Source organism: Hyperolius riggenbachi, chromosome 2 (genome assembly GCF_040937935.1).
Source record: "Hyperolius riggenbachi isolate aHypRig1 chromosome 2, aHypRig1.pri, whole genome shotgun sequence".
NCBI lineage: Eukaryota > Metazoa > Chordata > Amphibia > Anura > Hyperoliidae > Hyperolius > Hyperolius riggenbachi.
In genome coordinates, this window is record NC_090647.1 from 574,086,419 (window position 1) to 574,102,734 (window position 16,316).

At 51.7% G+C, this 16,316-nt stretch overlaps 1 protein-coding gene across 1 annotated transcript in view; it reads left to right on the top strand.

Annotated features, from left to right (window-relative positions):
• Positions 1 to 2,616: 2,616 nt before the first annotated feature.
• The window catches only part of LOC137545210 (zinc finger protein 84-like), a 55,781-nt gene continuing 42,081 nt past the window's right edge, over positions 2,617 to 16,316 (top strand). The window contains exon 1 of the mRNA XM_068266335.1: positions 2,617 to 2,839. Coding sequence (XP_068122436.1) covers positions 2,629 to 2,839 — 211 coding nt within the window. The 5' untranslated portion in view covers positions 2,617 to 2,628. The remainder of the gene's footprint in view (positions 2,840 to 16,316) is intronic.

Genomic DNA, 16,316 nt, shown 5'->3' on the forward strand with positions numbered 1-16,316 from the left:
ATCCAGTAACAGAAACACACCAGAGAGATGTACAGGTCCTCTTTATTCCCAGGATTGTCCACCTAGATCCCCCATCATCTGATAATCACATAGAGACAATGTATTCAGTCAGTGTGTGTGTTTCCTACAGATGTATCCAGTAACAGGAACCCACCAGAGAGATGTACAGGTCCTCTTTATTCCCAGGATTGTCCACCTAGATGCCCCATCATCTGATAAACACATAGAGACAATGTATTCAGTCAGTGTGTGTGTTTCCTACAGATGTATCCAGTAACAGAAACCCACCAGAGAGATGTACAGGTCCTCTTTATTCCCGGATTGCCCACCTAGATCCCCCACTATCTGATAAACACATAGAGACAATGTATTCAGTCAGTGTGTGTGTTTCCTACAGATGTATCCAGTAACAGAAACCCACCAGAGAGATGTACAGGTCCTCTTTATTCCCAGGATTCTCCACCTAGATCCCCCATCATCTGATAATCACATAGAGACAATGTATTCAGTCAGTGTGTGTGTTTCCTACAGATGTATCCAGTAACAGAAACCCACCAGAGAGATGTACAGGTCCTCTTTATTCCCAGGATTGCCCACCTAGATCCCCCATCATCTGATAATCACATAGAGACAATGTATTCAGTCAGTGTGTGTGTTTCCCACAGATGTATCCAGTAACAGAGACCCACCAGAGAGATGTACATGTCCTCTTTATTCCCAGGATTGTCCACCTAGATCCCCCATCATCTGATAATCACATAGAGACAATGTATTCAGTCAGTGTGTGTGTTTCCCACAGATGTATCCAGTAACAGAGACCCACCAGAGAGATGTACAGGTCCTCTTTATTCCCAGGATTGTCCACCTAGATCCCCCATCATCTGATAATCACATAGAGACAATGTATTCAGTCAGTGTGTGTGTTTCCTACAGATGTCTCCAGTAACAGAAACCCACCACAGAGATGTACAGGTCCTCTTTATTCCCAGGATTGTCCACCTAGATCCCCCATCATCTGATAATCACATAGAGACAATGTATTCAGTCAGTGTGTGTGTTTCCTACAGATGTATCCAGTAACAGAAACCCACCAGAGAGATGTACAGGTCCTCTTTATTCCCAGGATTGTCCACCTAGATCCCCCATCATCTGAAAAACACATAGAGACAATGTATTCAGTCAGTGTGTGTGTTTCCTACAGATGTATCCAGTAACAGAAACCCACCAGAGAGATGTACAGGTCCTCTTTATTCCCAGGATTGTCCACCTAGATCCCCCATCATCTGATAATCACATAGAGACAATGTATTCAGTCAGTGTGTGTGTTTCCTACAGATGTATCCAGTAACAGAAACCCACCAGAGAGATGTACAGGTCCTCTTTATTCCCAGGATTGTCCACCTAGATCCTCCATCATCTGATAATCACATAGAGACAATGTATTCAGTCAGTGTGTGTGTGTTTCCTACAGATGTATCCAGTAACAGAAACCCACCAGAGAGATGTACAGGTCCTCTTTATTCCCAGGATTGTCCACCTAGATCCTCCATCATCTGATAATCACATAGAGACAATGTATTCAGTCAGTGTGTGTGTGTTTCCTACAGATGTATCCAGTAACAGAAACCCACCAGAGAGATGTACAGGTCCTCTTTATTCCCAGGACTGTCCACCTAGATCCCTCATCATCTGATAAACACATAGAGACAATGTATTCAGTCAGTGTGTGTGTTTCCTACAGATGTACCCAGTAACAGAAACCCACCAGAGAGATGTACAGGTCCTCTTTATTCCCAGGATTCTCCACAGGATGATCTCGCTCCCCTCGGCCATTATCAGGTAGGTGGGACTGGGGGTCTTCAGAGACTCTGAACTGTATTACATTTTCCTTCTGCATGTGCTGTTATCTGTGGTCACAACTTACATTATCTCTCATTTTGGGGCACTTAGGGTGGAGAACTGATACATGTAAGTGCTGTGGTTAAAGAGGATGAAGAAGAGACATATGTGAGGAGTGATCAGCAGTCTATGGAGGAGGGTGACATGATGAGGACAAGTAAAGAGGAAGAAGAGGAGACATATGTGAGGAGTGATCAGCAGTCTATGGAGGAGGGTGACATGATGAGGACCTATAAAGAGGAAGAAGAAGAGACGTATGTGAGGAGTGATCAGCAGTCTATGGAGGAGGGTGACATGATGAGGACATGTAAAGAGGAAGAAGAAGAGACATATGTGAGGAGTGATCAGCAGTCTATGGAGGAGGGTGACATGATGAGGACAAGTAAAGAGGAAGAAGAAGAGACATATGTGAGGAGTGATCAGCAGTCTATGGAGGAGGGTGACATGATGAGGACAAGTAAAGAGGAAGAAGAAGAGACATATGTGAGGAGTGATCAGCAGACTATGAAGGAGGGAGACATGAGGAGGACATATAAAGAGGAAGAAGAAGAGACGTATGTGAGGAGTGATCAGCAGTCTATGGAGGAGGGAGGCATGATGAGGACAAGTAAAGAGGAAGAAGAAGAGACATATGTGAGGAGTGATCAGCAGTCTATGGAGGAGGGAGGCATGATGAGGACATATAAAGAGGAAGAAGAAGAGACGTATGTGAGGAGTGATCAGCAGTCTATGGAGGAGGGAGGCGTGATGAGGACAAGTAAAGAGGAAGAAGAGACGTATGTGAGGAGTGATCAGCAGTCTATGGAGGAGGGAGGCATGATGAGGACAAGTAAAGAGGAGGAAGAAGAGACATATGTGAGGAGTGATCAGCAGTCTATGGAGGAGGGAGGCATGATGAGGACAAGTAAAGAGGAGGACAATGTTACAGAGGGCAGAACAGGTGAGTAATCAGCAGTAATATAGGATAATGTGGATGGTTATTGCTGGTGTGGCTGTATTGCTGCTCACAGACTGGCCTGATTCGGGGTTATGCTCTGTAGACTTGTTAGAGTTTTGTCATCTTAACCTCTTCACAGAAGCTGGTCGTAAATATACGCGTCCTGTTTGTGCCTCTATCTTGTAAACACGGTGTACAGGCGCTTCCTGTCAATCCATGGCGCGCACCTGCCACTTGTTCACGGCTGGACTTACATTTCTGAGATTCGTGTATGGGAACATGTGATCCCTGAGCCATTTCAAAGTCCATGGATATGAATAAACATGGCTCCAATCAGGAGCCATGTTCATTCATAATAATGAAAGTAAAGTGAAAAGAAAAAAACGATGAAAAACTTCCTAGGTGACCCAGGATAATGTTGTAGCACCATCTTGTGGCCATAAATAAAAATTACAATTAAAATACATTAAAGTGAGCCCGAGTTGAGAGTGATATGGAGGCTGTTATATTAATTACCTTTTAAGCAATACCAGTTGTCTGGCTACCAGAACTGACAAGATTAGCTGCATGCTTGTTTCTGGTGTGATTCAGACATTACAGCAGCCAAACAGATCAGCGGACCTGCCAGGCCATCTACATTGTTTAACTACATAACGACTGCGTCACGCAATTGGACGTGACCGTGGGGGCAGCCCCAGGACCGGCTAATGCCGATTGGCGTACGCGGAAGCTTGCACATCTCTGCTTGGAAGGCGGAGCTTCAGTTTTTCAGCGGCGATCACCACTCGGAGACTGTTAGACGATGAAACCGCCATCTAATTAGTTAGTACAGCGCTGTGATCTAAGGCAGCGCTGCACTGGGGACTGCCGTGCGACATGGCTGTCCCCGTGGGGGACAGAGGAGCGATCATTAATGATAGGCTGAAGCTTATGACAGCCAATCGCTGTGATAGGCAGACGGGGGGAGGGGAATTAAAATAATTACAAAAACACAAGAAATTTAATAAAAAATAAAGACATATTTATTTATAAATAAACAAACATCTGAGGGTGATCTGACCCCACCAGCAGAAAGCTCTGTTGGTGGGGAGAGTGGGGGATGGGGGGGGAATCACTGTGTGCTGAGTTGTGCGGCCTTGCAGCAAGGCCTTAAAGCTGCAGTGGCCTGATTAGGGAAAATAGCCTGGTCACTAGGGGGGTTTAACATCATGGTCCTCAAGTGGTTGAAAGGAAATACATATGGCAGCTTCCATATCACTTGGGTTCCACTTTAACCAGTTGAGGCCCAGAGGTTTGCACCCCTTTAGTGACCAGGCCATTTTTTTACAATTCAGCTCTTCACAACTTTAATGTTTTATTGCTCCGTCATACAACTTACCACCCAAATGAGTTTCACCCCCTTTTCTTCTCACAAATAGAGCTTTCTTTTGCTGGTATTTGATTGCTGCTGCCATTTGTATTTTTTCATGAAAAAGAGCTAAGTATTCACAGGTATCCCTATTCCAGAATGCTGCTACCAGGGCCTTCCAGTGCATACAGCAGAAGCAGGCTTGGAGTTGTAGCTGACCACACTTTGGTGGACTTGAGGAGCAGTTTGCAGACGCCTCCTGTAAGTGGGTATCGGGTGGATGAGGCAGCGGTCAGATGAGCCTAGTGCTGCCCGCGGGATGGCTTTGTATGCGTCTCTCAGGACCGCGTAGCAGTGGTCGAGGGTGTTGGCGTATCTGGTGGGGCGGGTGACGTGCTGGTGGAGGCGTGGCAGCTCATGGCGGAGGTTGGCCCTGTTATCCCCCATGATGATGAACAGCGAGTCTGGGAGGGACATCTCCCACTGTGTGGCGGTATTACTGAGATCCCCCATGATGATGAGCAGTGAGTCTGGGAGGGACCTCTCCCACTGTGTGGTGGTATTACTGAGATCCCCCATGATGATGAACAGCGAGTCTGGGAGGGACCTCTCCCTCTGTGTGGTGGTATTACTGAGATCCCCCATGATGATGAACAGGGAGTCTGGGAGGGACATCTCCCACTGTGTGGTGGTATTACTGAGATCCCCCATGATGATGAACAGTGAGTCTGGGAGGGACATCTCCCACTGTGTGGCGGTATTACTGAGATCCCCCATGATGATGAACAGCGAGTCTGGGATGGACATCTCCCACTCTGTGGCAGTATTACTGAGATCCCCCATGATGATGAGCAGGGAGTCTGGGAGGGACATCTCCCACTGTGTGGCGGTATTACTGAGATCCCCCATGATGATGAACAGTGAGTCTGGGAGGGACATCTCCCACTGTGTGGCGGTATTACTGAGATCCCCCATGATGATGAGCAGCGGGTCTGGGAGGGACATCTCCCACTGTGTGGCGGTATTACTGAGATCCCCCATGATGATGAACAGGGAGTCTGGGAGGGACCTCTCCCACTGTGTGGCGGTATTACTGAGATCCCCCATGATGATGAACAGGGAGTCTGGGAGGGACATCTCCCACTGTGTGGCAATATTACTGAGATCCCCCATGATGATGAACAGGGAGTCTGGGAGGGACATCTCCCACTGTGTGGCGGTATTACTGAGATCCCCCATGATGATGAACAGCGAGTCTGGGAGGGACATCTCCCACTGTGTGGTGGTATTACTGAGATCCCCCATGATGATGAACAGGGAGTCTGGGAGGGACATCTCCCACTGTGTGGCGGTATTACTGAGATCCCCCATGATGATGAACAGCGAGTCTGGGAGGGACATCTCCCACTGTGTGGCGGTATTACTGAGATCCCCCATGATGATGAACAGCGAGTCTGGGAGGGACATCTCCCACTGTGTGGCGGTATTACTGAGATCCCCCATGATGATGAACAGTGAGTCTGGGAGGGACATCTCCCACTGTGTGGCGGTATTACTGAAATCCCCCATGATGATGAACAGCGAGTCTGGGAGGGACATCTCCCACTGTGTGGCAGTATTACTGAGATCCCCCATGATGATGAACAGTGAGTCTGGGAGGGACATCTCCCACTGTGTGGCGGTATTACTGAGATCCCCCATGATGATGAACAGTGAGTCTGGGAGGGACATCTCCCACTGTGTGGCGGTATTACTGAGATCCCCCATGATGATGAGCAGTGAGTCTGGGAGGGACATCTCCCACTGTGTGGCGGTATTACTGAGATCCCCCATGATGATGAACAGGGAGTCTGGGAGGGACATCTCCCACTGTGTGGCGGTATTACTGAGATCCCCCATGATGATGAACAGTGAGTCTGGGAGGGACATCTCCCACTGTGTGGCGGTATTACTGAGATCCCCCATGATGATGAACAAGGAATTTTGGAAGGGACATCTCCCACTGTGTGGCGGTATTACTGAGATCCCCCATGATGATGAACAGGGAGTCTGGGAGGGACATCTCCCACTGTGTGGCAGTATTACTGAGATCCCCCATGATGATGAACAGGGAGTCTGGGAGGGACATCTCCCACTGTGTGGCGGTATTACTGAGATCCCCCATGATGATGAACAGTGAGTCTGGGAGGGACATCTCCCACTGTGTGGCGGTATTACTGAGATCCCCCATGATGATGAACAGGGAGTCTGGGAGGGACATCTCCCACTGTGTGGCGGTATACTGAGATCCCCGATGATGATGAACAGTGAGTCTGGGAGGGACATCTCCCATTGTGGCGGTATTACTGAGATCCCCCATGATGATGAACAGCGAGTCTGGGAGGGACCTCTCCCACTGTGTGGTGGTATTACTGAGATCCCCCATGATGATGAACAGCGAGTCTGGGAGGGACATCTCCCACTGTGTGGCGGTATTACTGAGATCCCCCATGATGATGAACAGTAAGTCTGGGAGGGACATCTCCCACTGTGTGGCGGTATTACTGAGATCCCCCATGATGATGAGCAGCGAGTCTGGGAGGGACATCTCCCACTGTGTGGCGGTATTACTGAGATCCCCCATGATGATGAACAGCGAGTCTGGGAGGGACATCTCCCACTGTGTGGCGGTATTACTGAGATCCCCCATGATGATGAACAGCGAGTCTGGGAGGGACCTCTCCCACTGTGTGGCGGTATTACTGAGATCCCCCATGATGATGAACAGGGAGTCTGGGAGGGACATCTCCCACTGTGTGGCGGTATTACTGAGATCCCCCATGATGATGAACAGGGAGTCTGGGAGGGACATCTCCCACTGTGTGGTGGTATTACTGAGATCCCCCATGATGATGAGCAGTGAGTCTGGGAGGGACATCTCCCACTGTGTGGCGGTATTACTGAGATCCCCCATGATGATGAACAGTGAGTCTGGGAGGGACATCTCCCACTGTGTGGCGGTATTACTGAGATCCCCCATGATGATGAACAGTGAGTCTGGGAGGGACATCTCCCACTGTGTGGCGGTATTACTGAGATCCCCCATGATGATGAACAGGGAGTCTGGGAGGGACATCTCCCACTGTGTGGTGGTATTACTGAGATCCCCCATGATGATGAGCAGTGAGTCTGGGAGGGACATCTCCCACTGTGTGGCGGTATTACTGAGATCCCCCATGATGATGAACAGTGAGTCTGGGAGGGACATCTCCCACTGTGTGGCGGTATTACTGAGATGCCCCATGATGATGAACAGTGAGTCTGGGAGGGACATCTCCCACTGTGTGGCAGTATTGCTGAGATCCCCCATGATGATGAACAGCAAGTCTGGGAGGGAAATCTCCCACTGTGTGGCGGTATTACTGAGATCCCCCATGATGATGAGCAGTGAGTCTGGGAGGGACATCTCCCACTGTGTGGCGGTATTACTGAGATCCCCCATGATGATGAGCAGGGAGTCTGGGGGGGACATCTCCCACTGTGTGGCGGTATTACTGAGATCCCCCATGATGATGAGCAGCGAGTCTGGGAGGGACATCTCCCACTGTGTGGCGGTATTACTGAGATCCCCCATGATGATGAACAGTGAGTCTGGGAGGGACATCTCCCACTGTGTGGCGGTATTACTGAGATCCCCCATGATGATGAACAGCGAGTCTGGGAGGGACATCTCCCACTGTGTGGTGGTATTACTGAGATCCCCCATGATGATGAACAGGGAGTCTGGGAGGGACATCTCCCACTGTGTGGCGGTATTACTGAGATCCCCCATGATGATGAGCAGCGAGTCTGGGAGGGACATCTCCCACTGTGTGGTGGTATTACTGAGATCCCCCATGATGATGAACAGGGAGTCTGGGAGGGACATCTCCCACTGTGTGGCGGTATTACTGAGATCCCCCATGATGATGAACAGCGAGTCTGGGAGGGACATCTCCCACTGTGTGGTGGTATTACTAAGATCCCCCATGATGATGAACAGGGAGTCTGGGAGGGACATCTCCCACTGTGTGGCGGTATTACTGAGATCCCCCATGATGATGAGCAGCGAGTCTGGGAGGGACATCTCCCACTGTGTGGCGGTATTACTGAGATCCCCCATGATGATGAACAGTGAGTCTGGGAGGGACATCTCCCACTGTGTGGTGGTATTGCTGAGATCCCCCATGATGATGAACAGCGAGTCTGGGAGGGACCTCTCCCACTGTGTGGCGGTATTACTGAGATCCCCCATGATGATGAACAGTGAGTCTGGGAGGGACATCTCCCACTGTGTGGCGGTATTACTGAGATCCCCCATGATGATGAACAGCGAGTCTGGGAGGGACATCTCCCACTGTGTGGCGGTATTACTGAGATCCCCCATGATGATGAACAGTGAGTCTGGGAGGGACATCTCCCACTGTGTGGCGGTATTACTGAGATCCCCCATGATGGTGAGCAGTGAGTCTGGGAGGGACATCTCCCACTGTGTGGCGGTATTACTGAGATCCCCCATGATGATGAACAGTGAGTCTGGGAGGGACATCTCCCACTGTGTGGCAGTATTACTGAGATCCCCCATGATGATGAACAGTGAGTCTGGGAGGGACATCTCCCACTGTGTGGTGGTATTACTGAGATCCCCCATGATGATGAACAGGGAGTCTGGGAGGGACATCTCCCACTGTGTGGTGGTATTGCTGAGATCCCCCGTGATGATGAACAGTGAGTCTGGGAGGGACATCTCCCACTGTGTGGCGGTATTACTGAGATCCCCCATGATGGTGAGCAGTGAGTCTGGGAGGGACATCTCCCACTGTGTGGCGGTATTACTGAGATCCCCCATGATGATGAACAGTGAGTCTGGGAGGGACATCTCCCACTGTGTGGCGGTATTACTGAGATCCCCCATGATGATGAACAGTGAGTCTGGGAGGGACATCTCCCACTGTGTGGTGGTATTACTGAGATCCCCCATGATGATGAACAGGGAGTCTGGGAGGGACATCTCCCACTGTGTGGTGGTATTGCTGAGATCCCCCGTGATGATGAACAGTGAGTCTGGGAGGGACATCTCCCACTGTGTGGCGGTATTACTGAGATCCCCCATGATGATGAACAGCGAGTCTGAGAGGGACATCTCCCACTGTGTGGCGGTATTACTGAGATCCCCCATGATGATGAACAGTGAGTCTGGGAGGGACATCTCCCACTGTGTGGCGGTATTACTGAGATCCCCCATGATGGTGAGCAGTGAGTCTGGGAGGGACATCTCCCACTGTGTGGCAGTATTGCTGAGATCCCCCATGATGATGAACAGTGAGTCTGGGGGGGACATCTCCCACTGTGTGGCGGTATTACTGAGATCCCCCATGATGATGAACAGTGATTCTGGGAGGGACATCTCCCACTGTGTGGCACTATTACTGAGATCCCCCATGATGATGAGCAGTGAGTCTGGGGGGGACATCTCCCACTGTGTGGCGGTATTACTGAGATCCCCCATGATGATGAACAGTGAGTCTGGGAGGGACATCTCCCACTGTGTGGCAGTATTACTGAGATCCCCCATGATGATGAACAGTGAGTCTGGGGGGGACATCTCCCACTGTGTGGCGGTATTACTGAGATCCCCCATGATGATGAACAGCGAGTCTGGGAGGGACATCTCCCACTGTGTGGCAGTATTACTGAGATCCCCCATGATGATGAACAGCGAGTCTGGGAGGGACATCTCCCACTGTGTGGCGGTATTACTGAGATCCCCCATGATGATGAACAGCGAGTCTGGGAGGGACATCTCCCACTGTGTGGCAGTATTACTGAGATCCCCCATGATGATGAACAGCGAGTCTGGGAGGGACATCTCCCACTGTGTGGCAGTATTACTGAGATCCCCCATGATGATGAACAGTGAGTCTGGGGGGGACATCTCCCACTGTGTGGCGGTATTACTGAGATCCCCCATGATGATGAACAGCGAGTCTGGGAGGGACATCTCCCACTGTGTGGCAGTATTACTGAGATCCCCCATGATGATGAACAGTGAGTCTGGGAGGGACATCTCCCACTGTGTGGCGGTATTACTGAGATCCCCCATGATGATGAACAGGGAGTCTGGGAGGGACATCTCCCACTGTGTGGCAGTATTGCTGAGATCCCCCATGATGATGAGCAGGGAGTCTGGGAGGGACATCTCCCACTGTGTGGCGGTATTACTGAGATCCCCCATGATGATGAACAGTGAGTCTGGGAGGGACATCTCCCACTGTGTGGCAGTATTACTGAGATCCCCCATGATGATGAACAGTGAGTCTGGGAGGGACATCTCCCACTGTGTGGTGGTATTACTGAGATCCCCCATGATGATGAACAGCGAGTCTGGGAGGGACATCTCCCACTGTGTGGCGGTATTACTGAGATCCACCATGATGATGAACAGTGAGTCTGGGAGGGACATCTCCCACTGTGTGGCAGTATTACTGAGATCCCCCATGATGATGAACAGTGAGTCTGGGGGGGACATCTCCCACTGTGTGGCGGTATTACTGAGATCCCCCATGATGATGAACAGCGAGTCTGGGAGGGACATCTCCCACTGTGTGGCAGTATTACTGAGATCCCCGATGATGATGAACAGCGAGTCTGGGAGGGACATCTCCCACTGTGTGGCGGTATTACTGAGATCCCCCATGATGATGAACAGTGAGTCTGGGAGGGACATCTCCCAATGTGTGGTGGTATTGCTGAGATCCCCCATGATGATGAACAGTGAGTCTGGGAGGGACATCTCCCACTGTGTGGCAGTATTACTGAGATCCCCCATGATGATGATGAACAGCGAGTCTGGGGGGGACCTCTCCCACTGTGTGGCAGTATTACTGAGATCCCCCATGATGATGAACAGTGAGTCTGGGAGGGACATCTCCCACTGTGTGGTGGTATTACTGAGATCCCCCATGATGATGAACAGCGAGTCTGGGAGGGACATCTCCCACTGTGTGGTGGTATTACTGAGATCCCCCATGATGATGAACAGCGAGTCTGGGAGGGATCTCTCCCACTAGGTGGCGGTATTACTGAGATCCCCGATGATGATGAACAGTGAGTCTGGGAGGGACATCTCCCACTGTGTGGTGGTATTACTGAGATCCCCCATGATGATGAACAGGGAGTCTGGGAGGGACATCTCCCACTGTGTGGTGGTATTACTGAGATCCCCCATGATGATGAACAGGGAGTCTGGGAGGGACCTCTCCCACTGTGTGGCGGTATTACTGAGATCTCCAATGATGATGAACAGGGAGTCTGGGAGGGACATCTCCCACTGTGTGGCGGTATTACTGAGATCCCCCATGATGATGAGCAGTGAGTCTGGGAGGGACATCTCCCACTGTGTGGTGGTATTACTGAGATCCCCCATGATGATGAACAGCGAGTCTGGGAGGGACATCTCCCACTGTGTGGTGGTATTACTGAGATTCCCCATGATGATGAACAGCGAGTCTGGGAGGGACATCTCCCACTGTGTGGTGGTATTACTGAGATCCCCCATGATGATGAACAGCGAGTCTGGGAGGGACATCTCCCACTGTGTGGCGGTATTACTGAGATCCCCCATGATGATGAGCAGGGAGTCTGGGAGGGACATCTCCCACTGTGGCGGTATTACTGAGATCCCCCATGATGATGAACAGCGAGTCTGGGAGGGACATCTCCCACTGTGTGGCGGTATTACTGAGATCCCCCATGATGATGAACAGGGAGTCTGGGAGGGACATCTCCCACTGTGTGGCAGTATTACTGAGATCCCCCATGATGATGAACAGTGAGTCTGGGAGGGACATCTCCCACTGTGTGGCGGTATTACTGAGATCCCCCATGATGATGAACAGGGAGTCTGGGAGGGACATCTCCCACTGTGTGGCAGTATTACTGAGATCCCCCATGATGATGAACAGCGAGTCTGGGAGGGACATCTCCCACTGTGTGGCAGTATTACTGAGATCCCCCATGATGATGAACAGCGAGTCTGGGAGGGACCTCTCCCACTGTGTGGCGGTATTACTGAGATCTCCAATGATGATGAACAGGGAGTCTGGGAGGGACATCTCCCACTGTGTGGCGGTATTACTGAGATCCCCCATGATGATGAACAGCGAGTCTGGGAGGGACATCTCCCACTGTGTGGCAGTATTACTGAGATCCCCGATGATGATGAACAGCGAGTCTGGGAGGGACATCTCCCACTGTGTGGCGGTATTACTGAGATCCCCCATGATGATGAACAGTGAGTCTGGGAGGGACATCTCCCAATGTGTGGTGGTATTGCTGAGATCCCCCATGATGATGAACAGTGAGTCTGGGAGGGACATCTCCCACTGTGTGGCAGTATTACTGAGATCCCCCATGATGATGATGAACAGCGAGTCTGGGGGGGACCTCTCCCACTGTGTGGCAGTATTACTGAGATCCCCCATGATGATGAACAGTGAGTCTGGGAGGGACATCTCCCACTGTGTGGTGGTATTACTGAGATCCCCCATGATGATGAACAGCGAGTCTGGGAGGGACATCTCCCACTGTGTGGTGGTATTACTGAGATCCCCCATGATGATGAACAGCGAGTCTGGGAGGGATCTCTCCCACTAGGTGGCGGTATTACTGAGATCCCCGATGATGATGAACAGTGAGTCTGGGAGGGACATCTCCCACTGTGTGGTGGTATTACTGAGATCCCCCATGATGATGAACAGGGAGTCTGGGAGGGACATCTCCCACTGTGTGGTGGTATTACTGAGATCCCCCATGATGATGAACAGGGAGTCTGGGAGGGACCTCTCCCACTGTGTGGCGGTATTACTGAGATCTCCAATGATGATGAACAGGGAGTCTGGGAGGGACATCTCCCACTGTGTGGCGGTATTACTGAGATCCCCCATGATGATGAGCAGTGAGTCTGGGAGGGACATCTCCCACTGTGTGGTGGTATTACTGAGATCCCCCATGATGATGAACAGCGAGTCTGGGAGGGACATCTCCCACTGTGTGGTGGTATTACTGAGATTCCCCATGATGATGAACAGCGAGTCTGGGAGGGACATCTCCCACTGTGTGGTGGTATTACTGAGATCCCCCATGATGATGAACAGCGAGTCTGGGAGGGACATCTCCCACTGTGTGGCGGTATTACTGAGATCCCCCATGATGATGAGCAGGGAGTCTGGGAGGGACATCTCCCACTGTGGCGGTATTACTGAGATCCCCCATGATGATGAACAGCGAGTCTGGGAGGGACATCTCCCACTGTGTGGCGGTATTACTGAGATCCCCCATGATGATGAACAGGGAGTCTGGGAGGGACATCTCCCACTGTGTGGCAGTATTACTGAGATCCCCCATGATGATGAACAGTGAGTCTGGGAGGGACATCTCCCACTGTGTGGCGGTATTACTGAGATCCCCCATGATGATGAACAGGGAGTCTGGGAGGGACATCTCCCACTGTGTGGCAGTATTACTGAGATCCCCCATGATGATGAACAGCGAGTCTGGGAGGGACATCTCCCACTGTGTGGCAGTATTACTGAGATCCCCCATGATGATGAACAGCGAGTCTGGGAGGGACATCTCCCACTGTGTGGTGGTATTGCTGAGATTGCACAGGGCAGTTCTGACCTCGGCATCAGCTGGAATGTACACGCCAACAAGGGCATAGGAGGAGAAGCCCCGGGCGAGTATGTCGGCATGCAGTTACAAGGAGGAGTTCACGTTCAGGGGAGCATTTCTTGGTGAGTATGGAGGAGTTGGAGCAGCAGGCGGAGCTGATGTAAAGCAGAAACCACCCTCTTTCCTTTTTCCCGAGAGGGTTCTGTGCCAGTCTTTCTGGATGGAGCTGAATCCTGGGAGATGTAGTGCACTCAGACACGGGTGCACATAACAAGTAAGGGCCCCGAGCTCTGCCACTGCCTGGGGCCCCCAAACCTGCCTGTTACACAAAAGTGGGGGAGCGCAGGTGAGCCCCGGAGCTGCCACCACCAGGAACTCACCCCCACTACCCCCTCAACTTACCAAACACAAAAGGAATGCTCACTCCCAGACAGCACTTCAGCAGACTCTCTGCTTCTGTGGTGGCCGAGGTGGGGAACGCAGAGAGCTGCAAGCCGTGATACCAGTGGGAGGCCACATGTGTGGATGGCGGCACTGCTCAGAGCTTCGGGCGGCTGGGGCGAGCTTCCGGTGCCGTCAGCTTGTGCACGTGTGTGTGGCTCCTGGCGGGGCCCCTCTGGCTGGGGGGGGGGAGGTTGCACAGGCAGCCTTACTGCACCATCCTGGGCGGCAATGGGCATCATGGCTCCTGATCAGTGAGGGGAGATATCATGTGACTGCTGAGTCTCCTCCCCCTGGAGCGTGCGGACAGCAGCTAGTGAAATCTACATCATGGCTCCTGATCAGTGAGGGAAGATATCATGTGACTGCTGAGTCTCCTCCCCCTGGAGTGTGCGGACAGCAGCTAGTGAAATCTACGTCATGGCTCCTGATCAGTGAGGGGAGATATCATGTGACTGCTGAGTCTCCTCCCCCTGGAGCGTGCGGACGGCAGCTAGTGAAATCTACATCATGGCTCCTGATCAGTGAGGGGAGATATCATGTGACTGCTGAGTCTCCTCCCCCTGGAGCGTGCGGACGGCAGCTAGTGAAATCTACGTCATGGCTCCTGATCAGTGAGGGGAGATATCATGTGACTACTGAGTCTCCTCCCCCTGGAGCGTGCGGACAGCAGCTAGTGAAATCTACATCATGGCTCCTGATCAGTGAGGGAAGATATCATGTGACTGCTGAGTCTCCTCCCCCTGGAGTGTGCGGACAGCAGCTAGTGAAATCTACGTCATGGCTCCTGATCAGTGATCGGAGATATCATGTGACTGCTGAGTCTCCTTCTCCTGGTGCGTGCGGACAGCAGCTAGTGAAATCTACGTCATGGCTCCTGATAAGTGAGGGGAGATATCAAGTGACTGCTGAGTCTCCTCCTCCTGGTGCGTGCGGACGGCAGCTACTGAAATCTATGTTATGGCTCCTGATCAGTGAGGGGAGATCTCATATGACTGCTGAGTCTCCTCCCCCTGGAGCGTGCGGACAGCAGCTAGTGAAATCTACGTCATGGCTCCTGATCAGTGAGGGGAGATATCATGTGACTGCTGAGTCTCCTCCCCCTGGAGCGTGCGGACAGCAGCTAGTGAAATCTACATCATGGCTCCTGATCAGTAAGGGGAGATATCATGTGACTGCTGAGTCTCCTCCCCCTGGTGCGTGCGGACAGCAGCTAGTGAAATCTACGTCATGGCTCCTGATCAGTGAGGGGAGATATCATGTTACTGCTGAGTCTCCTCCCCCTGCTGCGTGCGGACAGCAGCTAGTGAAATCTACGTCATGGCTCCTGATCAGTGAGGGGAGATATCATGTGACTGCTGAGTCTCCTCCCCCTGGAGCGTGCGGACGGCAGCTATTGAAATCTACATCATGGCTCCTGATCAGTGAGGGGAGATATCATATGACTGCTGAGTCTCCTCCCCCTGGAGCGTGCGGACGGCAGCTAGTGAAATCTACGTCATGGCTCCTGATAAGTGAGGGGAGATATCATGTGACTGCTGAGTCTCCTCCCCCTGGAGCGTGCGGACAGCAGCTAGTGAAATCTACATCATGGCTCCTGATCAGTAAGGGGAGATATCATGTGACTGCTGAGTCTCCTCCCCCTGGTGCGTGCGGACAGCAGCTAGTGAAATCTACGTCATGGCTCCTGATCAGTGAGGGGAGATATCATGTTACTGCTGAGTCTCCTCCCCCTGCTGCGTGCGGACAGCAGCTAGTGAAATCTACGTCATGGCTCCTGATCAGTGAGGGGAGATATCATGTGACTGCTGAGTCTCCTCCCCCTGGAGCGTGCGGACAGCAGCTAGTGAAATCTACATCATGGCTCCTGATCAGTGAGGGGAGATATCATATGACTGCTGAGTCTCCTCCCCCTGGAGCGTGCGGACGGCAGCTAGTGAAATCTACGTCATGGCTCCTGATCAGTGAGGGGAGATATCATGTGACTGCTGAGTCTCCTCC